This window comes from Gopherus flavomarginatus, chromosome 2 (genome assembly GCF_025201925.1).
Source record: "Gopherus flavomarginatus isolate rGopFla2 chromosome 2, rGopFla2.mat.asm, whole genome shotgun sequence".
Lineage (NCBI taxonomy): Eukaryota > Metazoa > Chordata > Testudines > Testudinidae > Gopherus > Gopherus flavomarginatus.
Window position 1 is genome coordinate 302,492,586 of NC_066618.1, and position 25,445 is coordinate 302,518,030.

General features: G+C 51.2%; 1 protein-coding gene across 4 annotated transcripts in view; it reads left to right on the forward strand.

Annotated features, from left to right (window-relative positions):
* The first annotated feature begins 256 nt into the window (after nt 1-256).
* The window catches only part of NRBP2 (nuclear receptor binding protein 2), a 76,846-nt gene continuing 51,657 nt past the window's right edge, over nt 257-25,445 (forward strand). For 2 of the 4 annotated variants that reach the window (XR_007772497.1, XM_050939395.1), the window contains exon 1: nt 257-454. Coding sequence is in view for 3 of the 4 variants with exons in the window: in XM_050939395.1 (XP_050795352.1) it covers nt 344-454 (111 nt within the window). In the remaining variant the exon portion in view is untranslated. The remainder of the gene's footprint in view (nt 455-25,445) is intronic. The other 2 variants (XM_050939396.1, XM_050939394.1) reach the window with 2 other exon arrangements.

Here is a 25,445-nt window from a genome sequence, read left to right on the forward strand (position 1 = left end):
TTGGCTCAGTGCGCCCCGGAGCCCGGAGAGGGGAACAGGCGCTGGAAGCCGGAGCCAGAGCCGCTCCAGTGGGAATCAGGCCCCGGCGGTGACAGGAAGCGCGGAACCCTTGAACCCGCTGCCACGGGCCGGGCCGAGGGCGTTACACGGAGCTGCCCGTCACGCCGCGGGAGGCGGGGCGGGCGGGGGCTCCGAGTCCAGCCCTACAGCGCTGCGGGGACCCCCCAGGCGGCCGGCCCCGGGGCGGGACAGGTCCGGCCGGGCCCCACGCGGGCTCTGGGCCGCGCCGCGCCGCCTGGACTCGAGCCGGGGAAGCGGGGCTGGGAGCCCCCAGCCTCCGGGGATGTCGGGGGCCGAGGCCGCGCTGCCGGCGGAGAAGGAGGAGGAGAGCGAGGAGGAGAGCGAGGTGCTGGAGGAAAGCCCCTGCGGGCGCTGGCAGAAGCGCCGGGAGCAGGTGGGGCCCGGGGCGCGGCGCTGAGCGAGCGGGGGGCCGGGGTGCGCGGGGCGAGTCCCGCAGCGAGCCAGGCTTCCTGCGCCACAGGCTCCGCTGCCAGCCGGGTCTGACTCCTGCGCTCCCCGCCCGAGCCTGCTCCCCCGGGGCCGCCGGGAGCTCGGGGCGCTGCGGTCCCGCGGCCCCGCTGCGCACTGTGGCCGGGCCGGCCCGGGCTGCAGCCCCACAGGGGTGCGCTGCTCCTTCCCCCTTAGCAGGGCCTCCCCCCGACCACTCAGCCGGGACGCTGCGCTCTGCCCGGGGAGACTTGACATCGGGTCCGTCCTGCTCTCCCTGTCACATTAATTCATCGAGGCCAAGGGGGGGGCGGGGAGTGGCGGGGGAGAATAAGCAATCTGGTGAGGAGGGGCTGATTGTAAAAACAGGAAACGCTTGGAGAGAGAAGATCATAAGAGCTGCTGTCCTGGGTCAGACCATGCTTCCATCTGGCCCGGTATCCTGTCTCTGACAGTGGCTGGTACCCAGAACTTCAGGGGGAGTGAACAGAACACAGCAATTATGGAGTGACCCACCCCTGTTTTCCACTCCCAGCCTCTGCAGTCAGAGATTTAGGGACACCCAGAGCAGGGGGCTGCGTCCCTGACCATCCTGGCTAATCTCTGATGGACCCATCCTCCATTCATTTACCCAGTTCTGTTTTGAACCCGTTATACTTTTGGCCTTCACAGCATCCCATGGCAATGAGATCCACTGGTTAGTTGTGCATTCTGTGAAAAAATATTTCATTTTGTTTATCTTAAACCTGCTGCCTATTAATTTCATTGAGTGACACTTGGCTTTTGTATTTGTGAAACGGTAAATAACTAGAGTCCACAACTGATCCATGATCTGCAAAAGTGGTCTGTGGATATCCGTGGCTATAGAGCAAATATCTGTGGATTTGCAGGCTTCTATAAATAACACTTCTCCCACATCATTCACCAATTTATAGACATCTGCCATATCCTCCCTTAGTTGTCTCTCTTCTGAGATGAACAGCCCTAATCTTTGTAGTCTCTCCTCATAGGGCAGCTGTTCCATAACCTTGAGCAGGGCTCTCAAACTCAAATAACCACGAGGGCCACATGAGGACTAGCGCATTGACCCGAGGGCCGCATTACTGACACCTCCCCACCACTGCCCTCAGCCTTGCCTCCACTCCACCCCTTCCACAAAGCCCTGCCCCTGCCCCGCCTCTTCCCACCCCTTCCCTGCCTCCATTCCAACCTCTTCCCCGAAATCCCCACCCCAACTTCACCCCCTCCCTGCCCCCAGGGGGAGCAGGAGGGGTGTGGGGTGTGGCAGGGGCTCAGGGCAGGGAGTTGGAGTGTGGGGTGCAGGAGGGATGAGGGGTGCAGCTGGGGATCAGGACAGGGGATCGGGGTGCAGGAGGGATGAGGGGTGCAGCTGGGGGTCAGGACAGGGGATCGGGTGCAGGAGGGATGAGGGGTGCAGCTGGGGGTCAGGGCCGGGGAGCGGGGTGCAGGAGGGGTGTGGCAGGGGACTCAGGGAAGTGAGTTAGGGTACAGGAGGGGGGCTGGGTGCAGCAGGGGGTCAGGTGCAGGGTGCAGCAGGCGGCTCAGGGAAGGGGGATGGGGTGCAGGAGGGGTGCAGGGTGCACCAGGGGGCTCAGGGCAGGAGGTCAGGGTGCAGAGTATGGCAGTGGGTCGGAGTGTGGCAGGGGGCTCAGGGTAGTGGGTTGGGGTGCAGGAGGGGTGTGGCAGGGGGTCAGGGTGCAGCAAGGGACTCAGGGCAGGGGGTTCGACTGCAGGAGGAGTTCGGGGTGTGGGCTCTGGCCCGGCATGCACCGGGGGCAGGGCAGGCTCCCGGCCTGCCTGACCTGCCCCTGCGGCTCTCCGGGAAGTGGCTGGAACATGGGGGTGCCGGGGCACAGGGGAGTGTGTGTGGCTGTTGCTTCAGGCACCACCCCCAGCATCTCCCATTGGCCGGGAACGGGCAACCGTGGCCAACGGGAGCTGCTGGGGGCGGTGCCTGAAGCAACAGCCACACACACCCCTGCACCTCTCTTCCCCCAGGTTCCGTCTGCTTCACGGAGTGGTATGGGGGCAGGGCAGGCAGGCAGGCAGGCAGGGAGCCTGCCCTGCTTCTGGTGCGTGTTGGGCTGGAGCCGCTCTAGGTAAATGCTGGGGCGGGAAGGTGGGTGTGAGGAGCTCGCGGGCTGCAGAAAATAACCTTACAGGCTGATGCGGCCTGTGGGCCGCATGTTTGAGACGCCTGACCTTGATCATCTTTGTTGCCCTTCGCTGAACCTTTCCCAGCTCTATATCCTTTATGAGATGGAGCAACCAGAACTGGACACAGTATTCAAGGTGTGGACTCACCATGGATTTATGCAGTGGCATTATATTTTTCTCATTTTTATCCCTTTTTAATAGTTCTTAATATACGGTTAGCCTTTCTGACTGCTGCTGCCCACTCAGCAGAAGTTTTCAGAGAACTCTAAAGTGTGACTCCAAGATCTTTCTTGAGTGGTAACAGCTAATTTAGACCCCATCGTTTTGTAGGTATGTATAGTTGGGATTATGTTTTCCAATGCACATTACTTTGAATTTATCAACATTGAATTTCATGTGCCATTTTGCTACCCAGTTTTGTGAGATCTGTTTGTAACTCCTCACAGTCTGCTTTGGACTTAATTATCTTGAATAATTTAGTATCATCTGCAAAGTTTGCCACTTCACTTCACTCGCTTTTCCAGATTATTAATCAATATGTTGAAAAGCACTGGTCCCAGTACAGATTCCTAGGGGACCCAGTTCTTCCCCTCTCTCCTTTGTGAAAACTGATCATTTATTCCTGCCCATTGTTTCCTATCTTTCAAACAATTCCTGATCCATGAAAGGATCTTCCCTCTTATCCCATGACATCTGACTTTGCTTAAGAGCCTTTGGTGAAGGACCTTGTCAAAGACTTTCTGAAAATCCAAGTAGACTGTATCAGCTGAATCACCCTTATTCACATGCTTGTTGACTCCTTCAAAGAACTCTAGGAGATTGGTGAGGCATGATTTCCCTTTACAAAAGCCATGCTTACTTTCCCCCTACAAATCATGTTTATCTATGTGTCTGATAATTCTGTTATTTTATTATAGTTTCTACCAATTTGCCCAGAAATGACATGAGGCTTACTAGCCTGTAATTGCCAGGATCACGTATGGAGCCCTTTTTAAAAATTGGTGTCACAGTAGCTACCTTCCAGTCATCTGGTACAGAGGCATTTTTCAGTGATAGGTAACATACCACAGTTAGTAGTTCTGCAATTTCATATTTGAGTTCCTTCGCAACTCTTGGGTGAATCCCATCAGGTCCTGGTCGCTTATTACTGTTTAGTTTATCAAGTTGTTCCAAAACCTCATCTAGTGAGACAGCAATTTGGGACACTACTTCAGATTTGTCACTGAAAAAGAATGGCTCAGATGTGGGTATCAATGCAAAGAATTCGTTTAGCTTCTCTGCGATGGCCTTATCTTCCTTGAGTGCTCCTTTAACACTTTTGTCATCCAGTGGCCCCACTACCTGCTTTGGAGGCTTCAAGCTTCTGGTGTACTTAAATAACAATAGTAAAGAACCTGTATCTTTAGCAAATTGCTTTTCAAGTTCTTTTTTGGCCTGCCTTATACCTTTACATTTTACTTAAGAACATAAGAACGGCCGTACCGGGTCAGACCAAAGGTCCATCCAGCCCAGTATCTGTCTACCGACAGTGGCCAATGCCAGGTGCCCCAGAGGGAGTGAAGCTAACAGACAATGATCAAGTGATCTCCCTCCTGCCATCCATCTCCATCCTCTGATGAACAGAGGCTAGGGACACCATTCTTTACCCTTCCTGGCTAATAGCCATTTATGGACTTAGCCACCATGAATTTATCCAGTTCCCTTTTAAACATTGTTATAGTCCCAGCCTTCACGACTTCCTCAGGTAAGGAGTTCCACAAGTTGACTGCGCTGTGTGAAGAAGAACTTCCTTTTATTTGTTTTAAACCTGCTACCTATTAATTTCATTTGGTGACTCCTAGTTCTTGTATTATGGGAATAAGTAAATAACTTTTCCTTATCCACTTTCTCCACATCACTCATGATTCTATATACCTCTATCATATCCCCCCTTAGTCTCCTTTTTTCCAAGCTGAAGAGGCCTGGCCTCTTTAATCTTTCCTTGTATAGGACCCTCTCCAAACCACTAATCATTTTAGTTGCCCTTTTCTGAACCTTTTCTAGTGCCAGCATATCTTTTCTGAGGTGAGGAGACCACATCTGTACACAGTATTTGAGATGTGGGCGTACCATGGATTTATATAAGGGCAATAATATATTCTCAGTGTTATTCTCTATCCCCTTTTTAATGAGTCCTAACATCCTGTTTGCTTTTTTGACCGCTTCTGCGCACTGTGTGGACATGTTCAGAGAACTATCCACGATGACGCCAAGATCCTTTTCCTGACTCATTGTAGCTAAATTAGCCCCCATCATATTGTATGTATAGTTAGGGTTATTTTTTCCAATGTGCATTATTTTACATTTATCCACATTAAATTTAATTTGCTATTTTGTTGCCCAATCACTTAGTTTTGTGAGATCTTTTTGAAGTTCTTCACAATCTGCTTTGGTCTTAACTATCTTGAGTAGTTTAGTATCATCTGCAAACTTTGCCACCTCACTGTTTACCCCTTTCTCCAGATCATTTATGAATAAATTGAATAGGATTGGTCATAGGACTGACCCTTGGGGAACACCACTAGTTACCCCTCTCCATTCTGAGAATTTACCATTAATTCCTACCCTTTGTTCCCTGTCTTTTAACCAGTTCTCAGTTCATGAAAGGACCTTCCCTTTTATCCCATGAGAGCTTAATTTACGTAAGAGCCTTTGGTGAGGGACCTTGTCAAAGGCTTTCTGGAAATCTAAGTACACTATGTCCACTAGATCCCCCTTGTCCACATGTTTGTTGACCCCTTCAAAGAACTCTAATAGATTAGTAAGACAAGATTTCCCTTTACAGAAACCATGTTGACTGTTGCTCAACAGTTTATGTTTTTCTATGTGTCCAACAATTTTATTCTTAACTATTGTTTCGACTAATTTGCCTGGTACCGACTTTAGACTTACCGGTCTGTAATTGCCGGGATCACCTCTAGAGCCCTTTTTAAATATTGGCGTTACATTAGCTAACTTCCAGTCATTGGGTACCGAAGCCGATTTAAAGGACAGGTTACAAATCTTAGTTAATAGTTCCGCGACTTCACATTTGAGTTGTTTCAGAACTCTTGGGTGAATGCCATCTGGTCTCTGTGACTTGTTAATGTTGAGTTTATCAATTAATTCCCAAACCTCCTCTAGTGACACTTCAATCTGTGATAGTTCCTCAGATTTGTCACCTACAAAAGCCGGCTCAGGTTTGGGAATCTCCCTAACATCCTCAGCCGTGAAGACTGAAGCAAAGAATCCGTTTAGTTTCTCCACAATGACTTTATCGTCTTTAAGCGCTCCTTTTGTATTTCGATCGTCAAGGGGCCCCACTGGTTGTTTAGCAGGCTTCCTGCTTCTGATGTACTTAAAAAACATTTTGTTATTATCTTTGGAGTTTTGGGCTAGCCGTTCTTCAAACGCCTCCTTGGCTTTTCTTATTACACTCTTGCACTTAAGCTGGCAGTGTTTGTGCTCCTTTCTATTTGCCTTACTAGGATTTGACTTCCACTTTTTAAAGGAAGTCTTTTTCTCTCTCGCTGCTTCTTTTACATGGTTGTTAAGCCACGGTGGCTCTTTTTTAGTTCTTTTACTGTGTTTCTTAATTTGGGGTATACATTGAAGTTGGGCCTCTATTATGGTGTCTTTACAAAGGGCCCATGCAACTTGCAGGGATTTCACTTTAGTCACTGTACCTTTTAACTTTTGTTTAACTAACCCCCTCATTCTTGTATAGTTCCCTCTTTTGAAATTAAATGCCATAGTGTTGGGCTGTTGAGGTGTTCTTCCCCCCACAGGGATGTTGAATGCTATTGTATTATGGTCACTATTTCCAAGTGGTCCTGTTATAGTTACCTCTTGTACCAGCTCCTGCGCTCCACTTAGGATTAAATCTAGAGTTGCCTCTCCCCTTGTGGGTTCCCGTACCAGCTGCTCCATGAAGCAGTTATTTAAAGTATCGAGAAATTTTTTCTCTGCATTTCGTCCTGAAGTGAAATGTTCCCAGTCAATATGGGGATAATTGAAATCCCCCACTATTATTGGAATCTTAATTTTGATAGCCTCTCTAATTTCCCTTAGCATTTCATCATCACTATTACTGTCCTGGTCAGGTGGTCGGTAATAGATCCCTAATGTTATATTTTTATTAGAGCATGAAATTTCTATCCATAGCGATTCTATGGAACATGTGGATTCGCTTAAGATTTTTACTTCGTTTGAATTTACATTTTCTTTCACATATAGTGCCACTCCTCCCCCTGCACGACCTGTTCTGTCCTTCCGATATATTTTGTACCCCGAAATGATTGTGTCCCATTTATTGCTCTCAGTCCACCAGGTTTCTGTGATGCCTATTATATCAATAGCCTCCTTTATCACAAGGCACTCTAGTTCACCCATCTTATTATTTAGACTTCTAGCATTTGTGTACAAGCACTTTCAAAACTTGTCCCTTTTTATTTGTCTGCCCTTTTCTGATATGCCAGATTCTTTTTTATGTGACTGTTTATCATCTGATCTGGCCCTTACATTATCCTCTTCTGTCCTCTGTTCCTGACTATAACCTGCAGATTCCCTATCATCAGACTCTCCCCTAAGAGAAGTCTGTGTCCGATCCACATGCTCCTCTGCAGCAGTTGGCTTTCCCCCATCTCCTAGTTTAAAAACTGCTTTACAACCTTTTGAATGTTTAGTGCCAGCAGCCTGGTTCCACTTTGGTTTAGGTGGAGCCCATCTCTCCTGTATAGGCGCCCCCCATCCCAAAAGTTTCCCCAGTTCCTAAGGAACGTAAACCCCTCCTCTCTACACCACCATCTCATCCACGCATTGAGACTCTGAAGCTTTGCCTGCCTACCTGACCCTGCGTGTGGAACTGGGAGCATTTCTGAGAATGCCACCATAGAGGTCCTGGATTTCAGTCTCTTCCCTAGCAGATTAAATTTGGCTTCCAGGACATCTCACCTACCCTTCCCTATGTCATTGGTACCTACATGTACCACGAGCAGCGGCTCCTCCCCAGCACTACTGTAAAAACCTTAGTCCCAGATTTGGACCTTAGCGTCCAAAATATGGGGGTTAGCATGAAAACCTCCAAGCTTAGCCACCAGCCTGGACCTGGTACCTGCTGCCACCACCCAAAAAATTAGAGTGTTTTGGGGCACTCTGGTCCCCCTGAAAAACCTTCCCTGGGGACCCCAAGACCCAAATCCCTTGAGTCTCACAACAAAGGGAAATAATCCTTTTCCCTTCCCCCCTCCAGGTGCTCCTGGAGAGATACACAGACACAAGCTCTGTGAATCCAAACAGAGTGAATCTCCCTCTCTGTTCCCAATCCTGGAAACAAAAAGTACTTTCCTCTTCACCCAGAGGGAATGCAAAATCAGGCTAGCCACTTCAACACACACAGATCTCCCCTGATTTCTTCCTCCCACCAATTCCCTGGTGAGTACAGACTCAATTTCCCTGCAGTAAAGAAAAACTCCAACAGGTCTTAAAAGAAAGCTTTATATAAAAAAGAAAGAAAAAATACAAATAGTCTCTCTGTATTAAGATGACACAATACAGGGCAATTGCTTAAAAGAATATTGAATAAACAGCCTTATTCAAAAAGAATACAAATCAAAGCACTCCAGCACTTATATTCATGCAAATACCAAAGAAAAGAAACCATATAACTTACTAGCTGATCTCTTTGTCCTTACACTTAGAAACAGAAGACTAGAAAGTAGAACTACTTCTCCAAAGCTCAGAGAAAGCAGGCAGCCAGAAAACAAAGACAAAAAAACTCAAATCCCTCCACCCAAAGTTGAAAAAATCCGGTTTCCTGATTGGTCCTCTGGTCAGGTGCTTCAGGTGAAAGAGACATTAACCCTTAGCTATCTGTTTATGACAACTACACATAAGTCTGTCTAGATGCCTCTAGAGATCCGCAACCTTCGCACCAGGCAGGCAAGTCACCATACGGTTCTCCCGGTCATCACAGACCCAGCTATCTACGTTTCTAATGATCAAATCTCCCATTACTAAGACCGGCCTTTTCCTAGCAGCTGGAGTTCCCTCCCCCGGAGAGGTAACCTCAGTGCGAGAGGCAACCCCAGCACCATCTGGAAGGAGGGTCCCAACTATGGGAAGGTTTCCCTCTGCTCCCATTGACTGCTCTGCTTCCCTGGGCCTTTCTTCCTCCTCAACAGCACAGAGGCTGTCTGAGCGGAGGTGGGACAATTCTACAGTGTCCCGGAAAGCCTCATCAACATATCTCTCTGCCTTTCTTAGCTCCTCCAGTTCCGCCACCCTGGCCTCCAAAGCCCGTACGCGGTCTCTGAGGGCCAGGAGCTCCTTGCACCGACTGCACACATACGCCACCCGCCCACAAGGCAGGTAATCGTACATGCTACACTCAGTGCAATAAACTGGATAGCCCCCACTCTGCTGCTGGGCTTCTGCCTGCATTGTCTCCTAGTTAATGGAAGGGTGGTTTAAAGAAAGGGGTTTTGGAATATGGTTTGGATTATAGGTTTTAAGGGGACTACAGGGGAACAGGTAGGACCGACAAGGGACCCTCCCCCCCTTGCCAAACTCCCTGTTAGCAGCCCCCGGTCGCTTGTGTGCGGCTTTATAAAGCCCTGGCCTGAGTGAATGCCCCGCCCACTGATTAAGGCTCAGTCAATTACCAGAGGCTTCGAGCTTTCAAACGTTCCTTTGAAGCTCAGGGCCTCCAACTGCCAGCCACAGCACATGGTCCTTCAAACAAACAAACAAACAAACAAACAAACACAAGCTCAGCACACAGCACACAGCAAGTAACCCCCAAACACACACTACAGACAGTCACTTACCCCACAGATGCTGTATTTGCTCCTCCTTCACCTGGAGAACTTCCTTGCAAAACTCTGCTCCTTTCTATTTTCCTCATTAGAATTTGACTTCAAATTTTTAAAGGTTGCCTATTTGCCTCTAACAGCCTCCATTACTCGGTTGTTTAGCTGTAGTGGCGTTTTTTGGTTCTCTGTGTTTTGGTTTGGGATATACATTTAGTCTGAGCCTCTAGGAGGTGTTTTTACGTCGTCTCCAGGCAGTCTGCAGGCATTGTACTCTCGACTGCTTTTTTTAATTACTGTCTAACTAGCATCCTCGTTCTTAAATTAGTTCCTCTTTTTAAAGTTAAATGTTACTGTGGTGAGGTTTTTGGGGGATTCTCCCACCTCCCCAAAGATGAGACCAGAACAGCTTACAGTATTCATGATGTGGACGTACCATTGATTGATATAGTGGCATTATGATATTTTCTGTCTTATCCATCCCTTTCCTAATGGTGCCTAACAATTTCTTAGCTTTTTTTTTACTGGCACGGCACACTGAGTAGGTGTTTTCAGAGAACTACCCACAAAGGAGCTTCTGCTTTCATGGCCCCTTATGTAATACGGATTTCAGTGTAATGAAGGAGGTATGTTTGTGGGGAGGCCATGATATGGAGCCAGGGACAAGGGAAGCTTTCCCTAACGGAGGGGGGGGGGGCATGTATAAAGCCTATTGTTTGTCACAGGAGCTGAATGAAATGGAGCATAAGGTGTTAATAGAGGGTCCTGAACACTCTCGGCACCAAAACCAAAGGAGTGCGTGTGAGCAGGTTTGCACAGCGACTGACTCTGACGTTGTGCATGCAAACGGAACGCAAAATGGCAGCTGTACCCTTGAAAGTGGTGCCCCCTCCCTTACGCAGTCCCGTATGCCAGTGCTCACCCCAAAGCGAGTTCGCTGTTCAGCGGGTTCCGTGAGTTGCCCTAATGGCACCTGGTGTTTCCTTGACCCTGGCCACTCTCTGATCTCCCTGCCTGGCTTCCAGAGTCCCCTCCCCCAGTACCTGCGGCTGGCCCCGTGATCTCTCCTGTCATTGTGCCCTGACTTCAGAGTCCAGCCCAGCTGGCTCCAGCTCCGATAAGGGGGCTGCAGGGAGTGTTTGCCTTGTGCTCTGCGGCAGTCACACCACAGGACCTTGGCTGGGGTTATCAGTCCCCGAGAGGGGTGTTCATCCTGAGGCTGGGCAGACATGGGTACTTTATCTCAGACCTTGCTGCTTTTACTAGTGTGGGTGCTGCTCTCCGAGGTGAGCAGGGAGAGCAATAGTACACGCTGGCCAGTGTGGCCTTTTAATCAGTGCATCGTCAAAGCTGGCTTTGGGCAGGTCTGTGTACCAGGGCAGGCAGGCCTAGCTGCCTGTTAATGCAGCAGATGCTGCCAGGATGTGAAACATGGGGTTTGGTAGCAAAGGGAGGATAGAATGAATCCAGATCCATTCCCAGCTTCCCAGGGCATGGTCCTAGGGGTGCTGTTCCCTGGGCACTGGGCCTACCTCACCCTGGGCGCCATATGAGCCTGCTCTCCCCAGCTGGGCACTGTTCCAAGGATTGACACTCCCTACTGAGCCTGACCCTCCCCTAAGCACCGTCCTGGAGCCCTGCCCTGGTTCCTCCCCAGTTTCTCTGCTGGCTTTGCCTCTCTGCTGTACGCTGTTCAGACTGCCCGTGATTGCACACAGGGCTGGCTGGCAGCTCCTGCGGGACCCACGGGTGCCCACATAAACCACACGTGGTGGGATTAAAACTATGATTTTCCCTCAGACAAAAACACCTCGCATTCCAGCAAACAGGCAAAGCAGGAAAGTGCCCACCCGCCTGGGTCTGGCCAGCCCCAGGCCCAAGGCTCCCTGCATCGCCCCTCTGAGAGGAGAGGCTAAAGGACCCACCTGGTCCAGCTACTCAGCCCTGGGCTCAGGGCAGAAGCAGGTGCCGACTTTTTAAACAGCTGGAGCGTGCTCGACCCCCGGCTCTGCCCCAGGCCCTGCCCCCACTCCACCCCTTCCCCAAGGCCCCACCCTGCCTCTTCCTGCCCGCTCCCCTGAGTGTGCTATGTCCTTTCTTCTCCCCTCTGCCCCCTCTCCGACCAGCCTCCTGCATGCTGTGAAACAGCTGATCGCAGCAGGCAGGAGGCATGGGTGCTGATCTGCAGAGCCCATTGGCAGGTGGGAGGTGCTGGGGGGGAGCTGATAGGGGGGCTGCCAGTGGGTGCTCTGGACCCACCATTTTTTCCCCCATGGGTGCTCCAGCCCCGGAGCACCCACGGAGTCGGTGCGTATGGGCAGAAGTGTTCCCTGCAGTGTATCCTTCAGGCTCTGGCAGGGTTCCCCGCAGTCCTCCTACCCCTGTGTGTCAGCCTCATTAATCCCCCAGGTCCCCTCTGGTTTGCCAGATAACCTCTTGAGCCAATCTTTCTTGCTGTCCTCCCCAGAGCCGCTTCAGGAGGTGCTCATCTCTGGTGCCTGGTGCCCAGGCCTGCGTCTTGTGTTCTGGGCGCTGTTGCCAGCATGAGTTTCAGCACCGGCTCCCCAGCTGTAGCATGAGGGGAAGCTCTCAGCCACCCTGACTCCTGTCGGCAGAGTTGGCTTCCCTCAGCTGAGAAGAGCCCTGTGGGGCAGCAGCAGCAGGAAGAGGGGAGATGGGACCCTGTGGAAGAGACACCTGTGACACGGGGGTGGTTGGGATGTTTGGAGCCTGGCTGACACCCAGGGAAGGTTAGAGCATGAGGGAGGGGTTCAAAGGGGCTTCCTGCCACCCAAGAAATGGTCGGGTCTAGGCAGCCAAAGTCCAGGGACATCCCAAGGTGGGATCATCCTTCCCCACCAGGGGATTTGGCCCTTGGCAGGCTCCTCACTTGGGCCTGGCTCCGTGTGGGAGCTGGGATTCTGACCCTGCTTAGCTGGGCCCACATCTCCCAACACCCATCCCAGAGCTGTCTCAGCAATGCCAGATCCCTTGCAGTGCCCCCTGGAACCACCTCAATCGCCTCAGTGGGGGCTCCCTGGCTAGTCCTTGTCCCAAAGCCAGGGCTGCTGTGCTGTGCTACGCTGCTGTCTGCACAGGGAACGTTTCCCCTCACACCGCCTCCACTTCATGGTTCCCTGGCAGAAGGAGACAGGGAGGAGAGCAGGCAAATCCATGCCCCCTGTGTTTCAGCAGTAGGGGAGAGAGTCCCCTTCTCCCAGCAGCCACCAGGCAATAGAGAGGTGTCCTGCGGCAGCTGAGGGCACAGGGAGAAAGGAAATAAAGAGGGAAGGTCCCAGCCCTCCCACTACACACCAAGGGGAAGGGTGGAGGCAAACAGTGGGATTCTCACTGGGAGCTGCCCCAGCCCTACTGGAAGATGGTTCCTCTTTCCCATCAGCCTCTGGATGTTACTTTCCCATCTGGAAATTGTGGGGTCTGGGGGCTCCCCAGAACTGGATAGTGAGGGACTCTGCCCTTCCTGCTCCGGATTGAAAGCCTGGAGCTGAGCTTTAGGGTGGGTGTGTTCAGTGATGAGCTGCCAAAATCTTAACAACCGGTTCCCTCCTCACCCCACAAGGGGGTCGTGGCCTGCCCCCGCCCCCTGGGACTCCTGCCCCATCCAACCCCCCATGTTCCTTGACGCCCCCCCGGGACCCCTGCCTTCTATCCAAACACCCCCCCGCCCGCTCTCTGCCCCCTTACCACGCTGCCTGGAGGTGGCTGGCGGTGCTACAGCCGCTCCGCTCGGCTAGAGTCGGGCCGTGCCGCCGCTGCGCAGTGCCTGGAGCACTGGGTCAGGCCGAGCTTGCAGCCCCCCCGCCTCCCGCAAATCAGCTGTTCAAGCAGGAAGCCTAGGAGGGTGGAGAAGCAAGTGGCAGCTTCGCGCTCAGGCCCAGGGAGGTGGAGGCAGAGGAGAGGTGAGCTGGGGCGGGGAGCAGTTCCCCTATGCGCCTCCCCCCTCCCCTGGGTTACCTTCTGCTGCCCCGGTGGCCCTCCTTGTGCGCCCCCCAAGCTCACCTCCACTCCGTCTCCGCCTCCCTGGGCCTGAGCGTGAAGCCACCGCTTGCTTCTCCACCATCCCAGGCTTCCCGCGTGAATAGCTGATTTGCAGGAAGCAGAGAGGAGGGGGAGAAGCAGGGCAGAGCATTCAGGGGAGGAGGTGGAGTGGAGGTTAGCTGGTGCTGGAGGGCAGGGAGCTGGAGCACCCATGGGGTTGGTGCCTAAGGCGCCACTTTTGGATAATGTGCTCTGGGGGAGCAGCCGCTCCCCCCCTAGCTATGCTCCTGGGTCACTTCCACTTACCGGTTGTTAAATTTAGAAGCCCGTGCAGGACAACCGGTTCTAAAAGGGCTTCTAAATTTAACAGCCAGCTCCAGCTCACCACTGGGTGTGTTTCCTTGGAGCTGGACAGACACACACCCCTCCCTGCCCTAGGAGGGAAGGCCTCTGGGGGTATGTTTGCACCGCAGTTAGACACCCATGGCTGGCCTGTACCCACTGACTCCGGCCAAGGGGCTGTTTCATTGCAGTGTAGATATTCGGACTTGGGCTGGAGGCCAGGCTGTGAGAGCTGTTGTCAGTGGTGGTGTCAGATGCTACCGGTGTGGTGCTCTGCTCTCTCCTTGTTGGTATCACTCGGCTGCGTGTGTGTGTTCCCTCTGTGTGCTGCCCTAGCTCTGTGCAGATAGCTGACACAGCAGACCCGAAGAGAACCCCCAGTGACCACAGAGTCTAGTAAGGTACGAAGGCACGTCGGCCAGGTTTATTGCCGTTTTGGATACAGTAGTAGTTCCCTGTAGGTTTCTTAGCCTAATTCATGGCATACTACAAATATGTACCCACAGTCAATGGACTCGGCTCAGTCAGTGGTGGCACTTTCCACTGCCCCCTAGGCCGGACAAAGACACCGCCCCAGGGATGCATTCTTATACACAGGTACAAACAAGTTACACATCACGCCTGACGTATTGAGGTGCAACCCCTCTACGTAGTAAGGTGCCGCCTCTCACCTTGTACAGATTTGTTCGTTCAAAACAACTCTAGCCATCATATTACCCTTTTGCCCCTGTCATTGGGATGGGTCAGTCTGTTCCTTGTTATCTGTGTGGAATGTGCAAGTATGTGAATGTTCTGATCTCTAGTGTTCAGTACCTTTTAGGTACGTATCTTCTTGCAGCATCAGCCCTTTCCTTGCCAGCTTCTGTGAGCAGGGCCTGCCTCTGGCTCACAGCTTCACTTTGCTTTCTGTTAGCAAAGTCTTGACCATTACTTTAGTTCAGGCTTAGGCCTCATACCAGGCCTCTGATACCAAGGTTTACATCGCAGGGCCTCCTCTTACTACAAGAGCCTGTAAGGTGGGAGGCCCAAGCCCTCTACACTGCAATTAAACAGCCCCTAAGCCTGAGCCCTGGGAGCCCGAGTTGTGTATTGCCTGTGCATGAATGTCATCAACAGGCTGTTTATCCCTCTTCTCCCTGATCATTAGTGGAGATGTGAAATCACAACAGAGCTAACTCCGAGCCCTGCTGCTCCCCCATTACACCTCCCCTCAGCTCAATACCATGCTGGTTTTTATTGCCCTTTATTATTTATCTGAATTATTGCTGAGAATGTTTTCATGAGCTGCAGGATCAAATACTTCGCTGAAATCAAAATATTTTCCTTCTTATGTGTTCTCTTTGCCTGCTAACTGTGTAATATGATCACACAGAACAGGTTAGCCTGGCTAATATTGCTTATTGTTTCTGCTTTCTCAAAGGCCATTACAGATTTGCTGTATTGTTTTGCTAGGGTGTGGAGATAGCCTTGCTGTGTGGTAATTACCAAGCTCAATCTTCTTAAATGGTCCTTAGCTAGCTTGTAGAACTCTATGCCTCAAGGTATAATTGTGACCAAGAGTTTGGCAGGATTCAGAAAAGGATTATTCCATAATTGCCCATTTCAGAGTTTCTTTCATCTTCCTTTGAAGCAGCTGGAACTGTTGGTTGCTGGAGTGGGCACAGATAGAGAATTACCCCAGCATATGACCTAGTGTGGCAGTTCCTCAGGAACCAAGTCATGCAACAAACCTCGATGCCAACTCTGCCCACATATCTACACCAGTGATACCATCACAGGACCTAACCAGATCAGCCACACCATCACCGGTTCATTCACCTGCACATCCACCAATGTAATATACGCCATCATATGCCAGCAATGCCCCTCTGCTATGTACATCGGCCAAACTGGATAGTCGCTATGGAAAAGAATAAACGGACACAAATCAGATATTAGGAATGGCAATATACAAAAACCTGTAGGAGAACACTTCAACCTCCCTGGCCACACTATAGCAGACCTTAAGGTGGCCATCCTGCAGCAAAAAAACTTCAGGACCAGACTTCAAAGAGAAACTCCTGAGCTTCAGTTCATCTGCAGATTTGACACCATCAGCTCAGGATTGAACAAAGACTGTGAATGGCTTGCCAATTACAGAACCAGTTTCTCCTCCCTTGGTTTTCACACCTCAACTGCTAGAACAGGGCCTTATCCTCCCTGATTGAGCTACCTCATTATCTCTAGCTTGCCTGCATATATATACCTGCCCCTGGAAATTTCCACTACATGCATCCAACGAAGTGGGTATTCACCCATGAAAGCTCATGCTCCAAAACGTCTGTTAGTCTATAAGGTGCCACAGGACTCTTTGCTGCTTTTACAGTTCCTGTATGATTTACTTTTTGGAAAATGGGTGCCTCATTTGCTCATTTACAGGTTTGTAATGTGTAGTGTTGATGGGACTTTACCATGCTGCATGCCTAGGCTGATGCCTCAGAAATGTCTCCTGGCTCCGTGTAAACAGGCCCTTAATTACATTGTTCCATACCCTAAACAGTCTGAGGTCAAGGTCCAATATATCGTAGCAACAGCAAGCAGGCTGCTCAGAGAGGCACCTGGAAGAATTAATTCCATCCCTTCCTGGTTTATGGATTAGCTTTCCCCCTTGGGCTCCAGCGTGGTATGTCTGTGAAACTCCCTTTTCCTCCCTGCCACTCTGGAGGGCATGCTGGGTCCTCCAGAGTCCCTCTCCTGGAGGCTGTTTCTAGGATTTGGCAGTGGCTACCCTATCCCTGGACCCTGCAGCCTCACAGAAAGGCAGCGAGGTCCTGGGGTTATTGCAGAGCCATTGATAGAAGCTGAGCCCACTGCAGAGCAAGTGCTGGCAGCACTGCCAGAGCAGGAGGCAGGAGACAGCCGTGGAGGAGCACCAAGTCCATGGGCTAAGGCAGGAGCTGGGAGTTATCTCAGGGACCAGGCTGCTTCTAGGCTCATGTGACTATTCAGATAATTGCCTCTTATCTTGCCCAAGGCTGGAGTGGAGTTGCTGTGTTGGTTTATCAGAGCTACCATGCTCTCAGGCTTGCCTGGAGGCTTTCCAGCACTGCCCCTCTCTCAGCTCAGCACCTCCTCTGGGGACACAGTGTGTCTTTGGCCCCCTTCCCTAGCTCTGCTCCTCCCTGCACTGCCTGGGGGGACACGGGTTCAGGGTCAAACTCTTCCAAACTCCTGACCTGCCTTCTCACTCCTTGTTCACGCTTCCCCACTTTCCCTCAAGCTGTTCAAGGTCTCTCCAGGGCCTGTTAATACCCTGTACTCCTGTCATCTCCCCCAACATCTTCCAGAGGCTGTCCCTGCAGGAGCCAGATTACTGACGGACTCTTTCTCCCACAATCATGTGCCTTCGGGTCTTGCCTTTTCACAGGTTGTAATGCTTCTGGGCTGATGTTATGCCGAGCTCCTTTCCTGGTGTACTGTACCTAAGGTACGTTGACTGCAGCTACGTTATTCACATAGCTGGAGTTGCGTAGTGTAGGTCGACTTACCGCGGGACTGTAGACGTAGCCTGAGTCCCAGGGTTCCAAAAAGAAAAATACAGAAAACCCTGTCCCTCCGGTTCATCAGAGAGCTCGGTGGCCTGGTGTTCTCAAGCCGCTTCCCCAGCAGGCAGCTCCTGGTCCCAGGGAGCTCCACACTAGCTGTTTGCTCCTGAATGCCTCTCAGCCTGAGCTGAGATCCCTCTTCCGAGGATCTGCCTTTCTCCAGCATTGACAAGCTTTGCAGTTGCAGTGGGTCAGGGCTGGCTGAACCCACAGAAGCTCTTAAACCCCTTCTTGACTAGGGGAAGGAGCTGCTCAGCTCTAGAGGCTCACAAGTGAATGCGAGTTCCCAGCCAGGGTCTTTCCAGAACTGTCAACACAGGGACTCTGCCCCCACCTCCCGCTCTGGAATGTGAAGCCTGTTAATCTGGCTGCATCTCTAATTCCAGATAAACATATATTAGCAGAACAATTAAGTTGCAAAGTGAGGCACTGAAATGTTGGGAAATGAGATAAAAAAGGTGACCATTGTAACCTTTTCTCTGCACTATGATGCACTATTTAAATTATAGACTGATTCCTCCCCCTCCGCCCCATGATCACAGACGGAGTTTTTCTGGAGGCAGGGCACAGGACGGGCAGTGCTCCTGGATTAAGACAGCTGTTCAATATTTTGTTTTTATCTTTACTCTGTGTGGCTCCCCTGGCTGCTTCCGCTTTACTCAGCACTGGTGAGACCTCAGCTGCAGTACTGTGTCCATTCTGGGCACCACACTTTGGGACAAGTTGGAAAAGTCCAAAGGAAAGCAACAAAAATGACCAAAAGTCTAGAAAACATGACCTATGATGGTATTAATGAGGCTGCTATATAAGAGTAGCTCTAGTCCCCATCCCTGTGGGCACCCCTTGACACCTCCCACAGAGCCAATACATTGCTGTGTACCCAGGCCTCTTGTCTACGGCCTTGTATCCAGTTCTCTGTCCCATGGCATTGCTTTTCTCCAGGCCATTTAGAATTAATTTTCCAGTTAAGATCATGTGAGTTGCTTTACTGAGCCCCAGGTCCAGCTCCCTCAGCCAAGCTCTGTCACCATATCCCCAGAACTAAAGCTGAAGCCTGTGGGAGCTGGAAACGCTCCATGCTGCTGACAATAACAAATCCCTGGCTCTGCCAATGTTCCCTTGGATCTTGAGGTGAGCCCGAGAGTGACAGGCCCTGTTGCTTAGGGAGGATGGCTGGCTGGGACGTGGACAGAGTGAGCCCCAGATCCTGTCGCCAAGGGAGCGCAGCTGACTAGGATGAGAGCAGGCCCCTGATTGGAATGTAGGCAGAGCAAGCCCCACAGTGACAGTCAGACCTCGTCGCTGAGGGAGGGCGACTGGCTGGGACGCGGGCAGAACAAGCCCATAGTGACAGGCTCCGTTGCCAAGGGAAGGCGACTGGCTGGGACACGGGCAGAGCAAGCCCCACAGTGACAGGCCCCATGGCTTAGGGAAAGCGACTGGTTGGGACGCGGGCAGAGCCAGCCCCGCAGTGACAGTCAGACACCGTCGCTGAGGGAGGGCGACTGGCTGGGACATGGACAGAGCAAGCCTGCAGTGACACGTCGTTGCTGAGGGAAGGTGACTGGCTGGGACAAGGGCAGAGCCAGCCCCACAATGACAGACCCCATGGCTGAGGGAAGGTGACTGGTTGGAACGCGGGCAGAGCCAGCCCCACAGTGACAGTCAGACCCCATCGCTGAGGGAGGGCGACTGACTGGGACGCGGGCAGAGCCAGCCCCACAGTGACAGTCAGACCCCATCGCTGAGGGAGGGCGACTGACTGGGACGCGGGCAGAGCCAGCCCCACAGTGACAGTCAGACCCCATCGCTGAGGGAGGGCGACTGACTGGGACGCGGGCAGAGCCAGCCCCACAGTGACAGTCAGACCCCATCGCCAAGGGAAGATGACTGTCTGGGACGCGGGCAGAGCCAGCCCCACAGTGACACCCCGTCGCTGAGGGAAGGTGACTGGCTGGGACGCGGGCAGAGCCAGCCCCACAGTGACAGACCCCATGGCTGAGGGACGGTGACTGGTTGGAACGCGGGCAGAGCCAGCCCCACAGTGACAGTCAGACCCCATCGCCGAGGGAAGATGACTGGCTGGGACACGGGCAGAGACAGCCCCACAGTGACACTCCGTTGCTGAGGGAAGGTGACTGGCTGGGATGAGGGCAGAGCCAGCCCTGGTATAGGGTTGCCAACTTTCTAACTGCACAAAACCAAACACCCCTGCCCTGCCCCCCTTCACGAGGCTCTGCCCCTGCCCTGCCCCTTCTCTGAGGCCCCACCCCGCTCGCTCCATTTCCCCTCCCTCCATCGCTCACTCTCCTCCACCCTCACTCACTTTCACTGGGCTGGCGCAGGGTGTTGGGGTCCGGGAAGGGGGTGAGGGCTCCGGCTGGAGGTGCAAGCTCTGAGGTGGGGCCAGGGATGAGGGGTTTGGGGTGTGGGAGAGGGATAAGGTACAGGGGGTATGGGCTCTGGGGCAGAGGGATAGGGTACAGGGGGTATGGGTTCTGGGCTGGGGATGCGGGCTCCAGGTGGGGCCAAAAATGAAGGGCTCAAGGTGCAGGAGGGGGCCCTAGGCTGGGGCAGGGGTTGCAGTATGTGTATGTGGGGGGGAGGTTGAGGACTCCAGCTGGAGATGGAGGCTTTGGGCTGGGGATGAGGGTTTGGGGTGCAGGAGGGGGCTGGGGTTGAGGTGTGGGAGGGGGTTTGGTGTACAGGGTTCTGGCAACACTTACCGCAGCTCCCAGGAAGCAGCCATGAGGTCCTTGCAGCCCCTAGGCACGTGGGCAGCCAGGAAGGCTCCACATGCTTTTGTGCCCGCAGGCACCACCACCACAGCTCCCGCTGGTCATGGTTCCTGGCCAGTGGGAGCTACGGAGCCGGCACTGAGGGTGGGGGCAGCGCGCGGAGCCTTCCTGGCTGTCCATGCGCCTAGGGCCTGCAAGGAGCTGCCAGCTGCTTCCAGGAGCTATATGGAGTTAGGGCAGGCAGGGAGCCTCCTTTAGCCCAGGCCCCTGCTGCGCTGCCAACTGGACTTCTAATGGCCCAGTTGGAGCCGCCAGGGTCTATTTTTCGACTGACTGTTGCGGTTGAACAAGGCCGCCCAGAGGATTCAGGGGGCCTGGGGCAAAGCAATTTTGGGGGGGCCCTTCCATAAAAAAAAGTTGCAATACTATAGAATACTACATTCTCGTGGGGGCCTATTGCCCCACTTGCCCCCCCGTCTGGGTGGCCCTGCAGTTGAAAACCGAATGCCTGGCAACCTTAGTGACAGGCCGCATTGCTGAGGGATGGTGGCTTGCTGGGACGAGGGCAGAGCCAGCCCTGGTATGACAGGCCCCGTTGCTGAGGGAAGGTGGCTGACTGGGACGAGGGCAGAGCCAGCCCTGCTATGACAGGCCCCATCACTGAGCAGAGGTGTAGCGAGTGCCCTCCGTACCCTCCGACCGGAGGGGGCCCCGCAAGGAAGGGGGCCCCTAAAAGTGGCAAAAAAAAATGTAAGATATAACTAGGTAAGTGACATTTATTGACGCTATTGCACAATCCATGTCGGTTTTACTGACAAAACCGTGAAGTCATTATGATACATCATAATGCTATTGGCTACATCAGTTGCCTGTCGGTCAGTTTCGAATTTTAGTTGGACTCATTCAAAGAATGTGTATTTGCGTTCATAATGGCAGTCGGCGGATAAATGTTATTAATTTAGTTGTTTAGTTTTTTATCGTTTCCAACGCAGAAGCGTGCTTTGTGATGTCTAAGAGAATGTATAAGAGTGGAGCTAGTAAACGAAAGGCAGCAAAAGATGCCGAGAAGGAACTTGAGAAAATTCCAAAGTTGTCAACGTATTTTGCGCTGCAATCCAACGTACAGGTACAGGCACATGAAACGGACAGTGCTAGCAGCGACGAATCGTATCCAGAAGTATCCAGAAGTGCTTCAAGTGAGGTCGAAGGTGAAGCCAGTTGTTCTACCAAACAAACTGTGACAGATATTCCAGCTGCTGCCGGGAAAGAAGTATCTGAATCTGAACCACTGACTGATGATCCAGGAGATTGGCCGTCTATAATATTGGACAGGCAAGTGTGTGACATTGTTGCACGTGGCCCACCGCAGCAGAATGAAAGTTACTAATTTCCATTTAACGAGGAAAGACGGAGGTTCACAAGTACTCATTTCTATCGAACCATGGCAAATGGCGAGAAAATAAGACGTTCATGGTTAATGTACTCGGTTCAGAAAGATGCCATTTTTTGTTTTTGTTGTAAATTATTTGGCACTGGCGACATACTGCTACGTCGTGGAACATCTGCTTGGAAAGCACTGTCAAAAAGACTTCAGCAGCATGAAACAGGCAAAGGTCATCAAGACTGTATGGTGAAATGGTTTGACCTTTAGTCAGGCATAGTAAACCGTACATCTATTGACCAACTCGAATTGCAGGCTTTTCTGAAAGAAAGAGATTTCTGGAGAAATATTGTCAAACGCGTGGTTGATGTCATTATTTTCTTGTCCGAAAGAAACTTGGCATTTCGAGGAAGTAATGAAAAGCTCGGCGATCCTTCGAATGGCAACTTTTTGGGACTGTTTGAATTGCTTGCAAAGTATGATACTGTCCTCAGCGAACTTTTACAGAGGATTAAGAAGGCAGAGACACATGTTCAGTACCTCAGTCCACAGATCCAAAACGAGCTGATTCAACTTGTTGCCAGTAACATTAAAGAGGCCAACATAGCGCAGCTTACAAAAGCAAAATATTATTCAGTTATTTTGGACTGTACTCCCGACGTGTCACATGAAGAACAGATGTCTGTGGTGTTACGCTTTGTTGAATGCAACGGTGAAGATGGTGTCAATATTCGTGAAGCATTTGTTGGTTTTCTTAATGTTCATGATACAACTGGCGAGGGCTTATTGGAAGCGTTTCTTGAAAAGGCAAACAACTTAGGAATAGACATTGCTGACATGAGAGGCCAAGCTTATGATAACGGCGCAAATATGAGAGGAAAGAATAAAGGAGTTCAAGCCCGCATGCTAGAAATAAATGACCGTGCCTTGTATGTACCATGTGGAGCTCACACTTGGAATCTTGTGATCTCAGATGTGGCAAAGTCATCGAAATATGCCGTTGACTTTTTAGGTCTGATTAACAGAATATACGTTATCTTTTCTTCTTCACCTTCACGTTGGGATATACTTCAAGAACATATGCCAATATCTGTTAAAGGGTTATCGGACACTTGTTGGGAGTTGAGAATTGATGCTGTGAAGCCATTGCGTTATCACCTTGAAGAATTGTGCAATGCTTTGTCATCTTTGCGAGAATATGCGCTCGAAAAGAAAGATGGCAATACAGCAAAAGAAGCCGGTGCACTTTTAGACCATGTTACTACGTGGCCTTTTGTTCTGACTGTGTACACGTGGTACGATATACTATTTCACGTCAATAAAACCAGCAAATTAATTCAGTCACCAGATGTGTCAATTGACGTACTGCAGGCAGAAGTTGGTGCTACAATGAAGTTTTTGGAAGACTATCGAAATACAGGATATAACTCTGTGGTCACAAATGCACCTGAAATAGCAGAGCATATGAGTATTGAGCAGGTGTTTCCAGAAACCAGGGTGCGACGTAAGAAGAGAATGTTTGATTACGAATGTGCTGATGATTCGAGTCGTCTTTCTGCCGAAGAAAAATACAAATCGCAGTTCTTTCTTGTTCTCACTGATCAGGCCATATCTTCTGTTTCGTCGCGATTTGACCAACTCGTGGAGTGGTATAAGTTGTTTGGATTTCTGTACAACACTAACAGCCTGAAGCAGTGTCACAGAGAAAATGAACTGGAGAATCACAGCAAAAATTTTGAAAGAAAAATGGGAGACATTGATGCCAACGAACTCATAATGGAATTGAATTGTTTTATTTATGTCATTGAGAAAGAGAGAGGACTTGTCACGGCAAACAATTTTTTAACGTACATATACAAGAACAGCCTTCAGGAGATATATCCGAATCTTTGCATTTGCATCAGAATTCTTCTGACCACACCAGTTACTGTCGCTGGTGCTGAAAGGAGCTTCAGCAGAATGAAACTGATCAAGAATATCCTGCACTCAACCATGACAGATGACAGGCTTTCTGCGCTTGCAGTTATCTCAATCGAAAACAAGATTGCCAGATCTCTGGACTATGACGCATTGATTAACCAATTTGCGGAGAACAAGGCTCGAAAGAAGCGCTTTGGGTAAATACGTAATACATGTACACTGTAGGCCTGTGTATACATAATATGAACCCTGTATATTGTATACAATAAATACCGCATTCCAGTTTCTGCATTGTAAGGGGCCCTGGACATATGTTCGGAGGGGGCCACGTTCTTTGTTGCTACGGCCCTGTCACTGAGGGAGGCCAGAAGGCTGGTGTAACCCTTCTGTCAGGTGGAGCTGGCAGCGACCAGAACCAGGTTTAATAGCTCGGGGTTCCTTTTCAACAATACAACTTCCCCACTTGCAAGCACAAAGTCTGAGTGTACAAAAGAAACATTAATGAAAGGAGAGAAGTCACCTGACATTAATTAGGGAAAATGCCACAAGCAGAACTCATAAACAAACTGTGAGCAGGACACCCACCGCAGAGTGCATGAGGCAGAGTCTTCTTCTGCCTCACGTTCTCGAGTTCTACAACCAAAAGTTCCTTTACCATGCCCCCCTCTGCTCCCTCACCACATCCCACTCACAATGGCTGTCCTTGGTCAGTGAGGACCCTGGGTTCAGAGGTGCATCTGTGTGAGTTCCCCTCCCACCCAGAAGAAGGCATCTGGCTTGTTTCACCATCTGAGCACTTGCTCTGTTCCTCACTGCCTGGGTGCCCCTCCAGCTGCTGTTCCTCACTGCCTGGCAACCCGCCAGCTGCTGTTCCTTGCCACCTGTGGGTGCCTCACCAGGCACTGTTCCTCACTGCCTGGCCGCCCTGCCAGCCACTGCTCCTTGCACCTGGCCACCCTTCCGGCTGCTGCTCACCACTTTTGCCGGCTGCTCTTGCCAGCCCCCCATCAGTCACCTTCTGCTGCCACCTCTTTAGATCAGTCTCTTCATGATTTTCAGTCCTCAGCAGGCTGGGTAGAAATACTGCCCCACCCACAAGGGATTTCAGGTCTTATTAAATACTTAACATAACAAAAGGCTCCTAATGAAGCCTATTTAGCTCTGTCTTTGAACAGTGCAGAGGAATTAGACTGGGGACTCTTAGGGATATGTCTACACTACGGGATTATTCTGATTTTACATAAACCGGTTTTGTAAAACAGATTGTATAAAGTTGAGTGCACGCGGCCACACTAAGCACATTAATTCGGTGGTGTGTGTCCATGTACTGAAGCGAGCTTTGATTTCCGGAGCTGTGTACTGTGGGTAGCTATCCCGTAGCTATCCCATAGTTCCCGCAGTCTCCCCTCTCCATTGGAATTCTGGGTTGAGATCCCAATACATGATGGGGCAAAAACAATGTCGTGGGCAATTCTGGGTAAATGTCGTCACTCAGTCCTTCCTCCGTGAAAGCAACGGCAGACAATCATTTTGCGCGCTTTTTCCCTGGATTGCCCTGGCAGACGCCATAGCATGGCAACCATGGAGCCTGTTTTGCCTTTTGTCACTGTCACCGTATGTGTACTGGATGCTGCTGACAGATGCGGTACTGCAGTGCTACACAGCAGCATTCATTTGCCTTTGCAAGGTAGCGGAGACGTTTACCATCCCTATTGCACCGTCTGCCATTGTAAACTGGCGATGAGATGATGGTTATCAGTAATTTTGCACCGTTTGCATTTGGAAATTGGCGATGACGGTTATCAATCCTTTTGGACCGTCTGCTGCTGTCATGGGTGCTCCTGGCTGGCCTCGCTGAGGTCGGCTGGGGGCGCATGGACAAAAATGGGAAGGATTCCCCACGTCATTTTCTTCTTTATGTTTTGTCTAAAAATAGAGTCAGTCCTGTTTGGAATATGGGGCAAGTCTA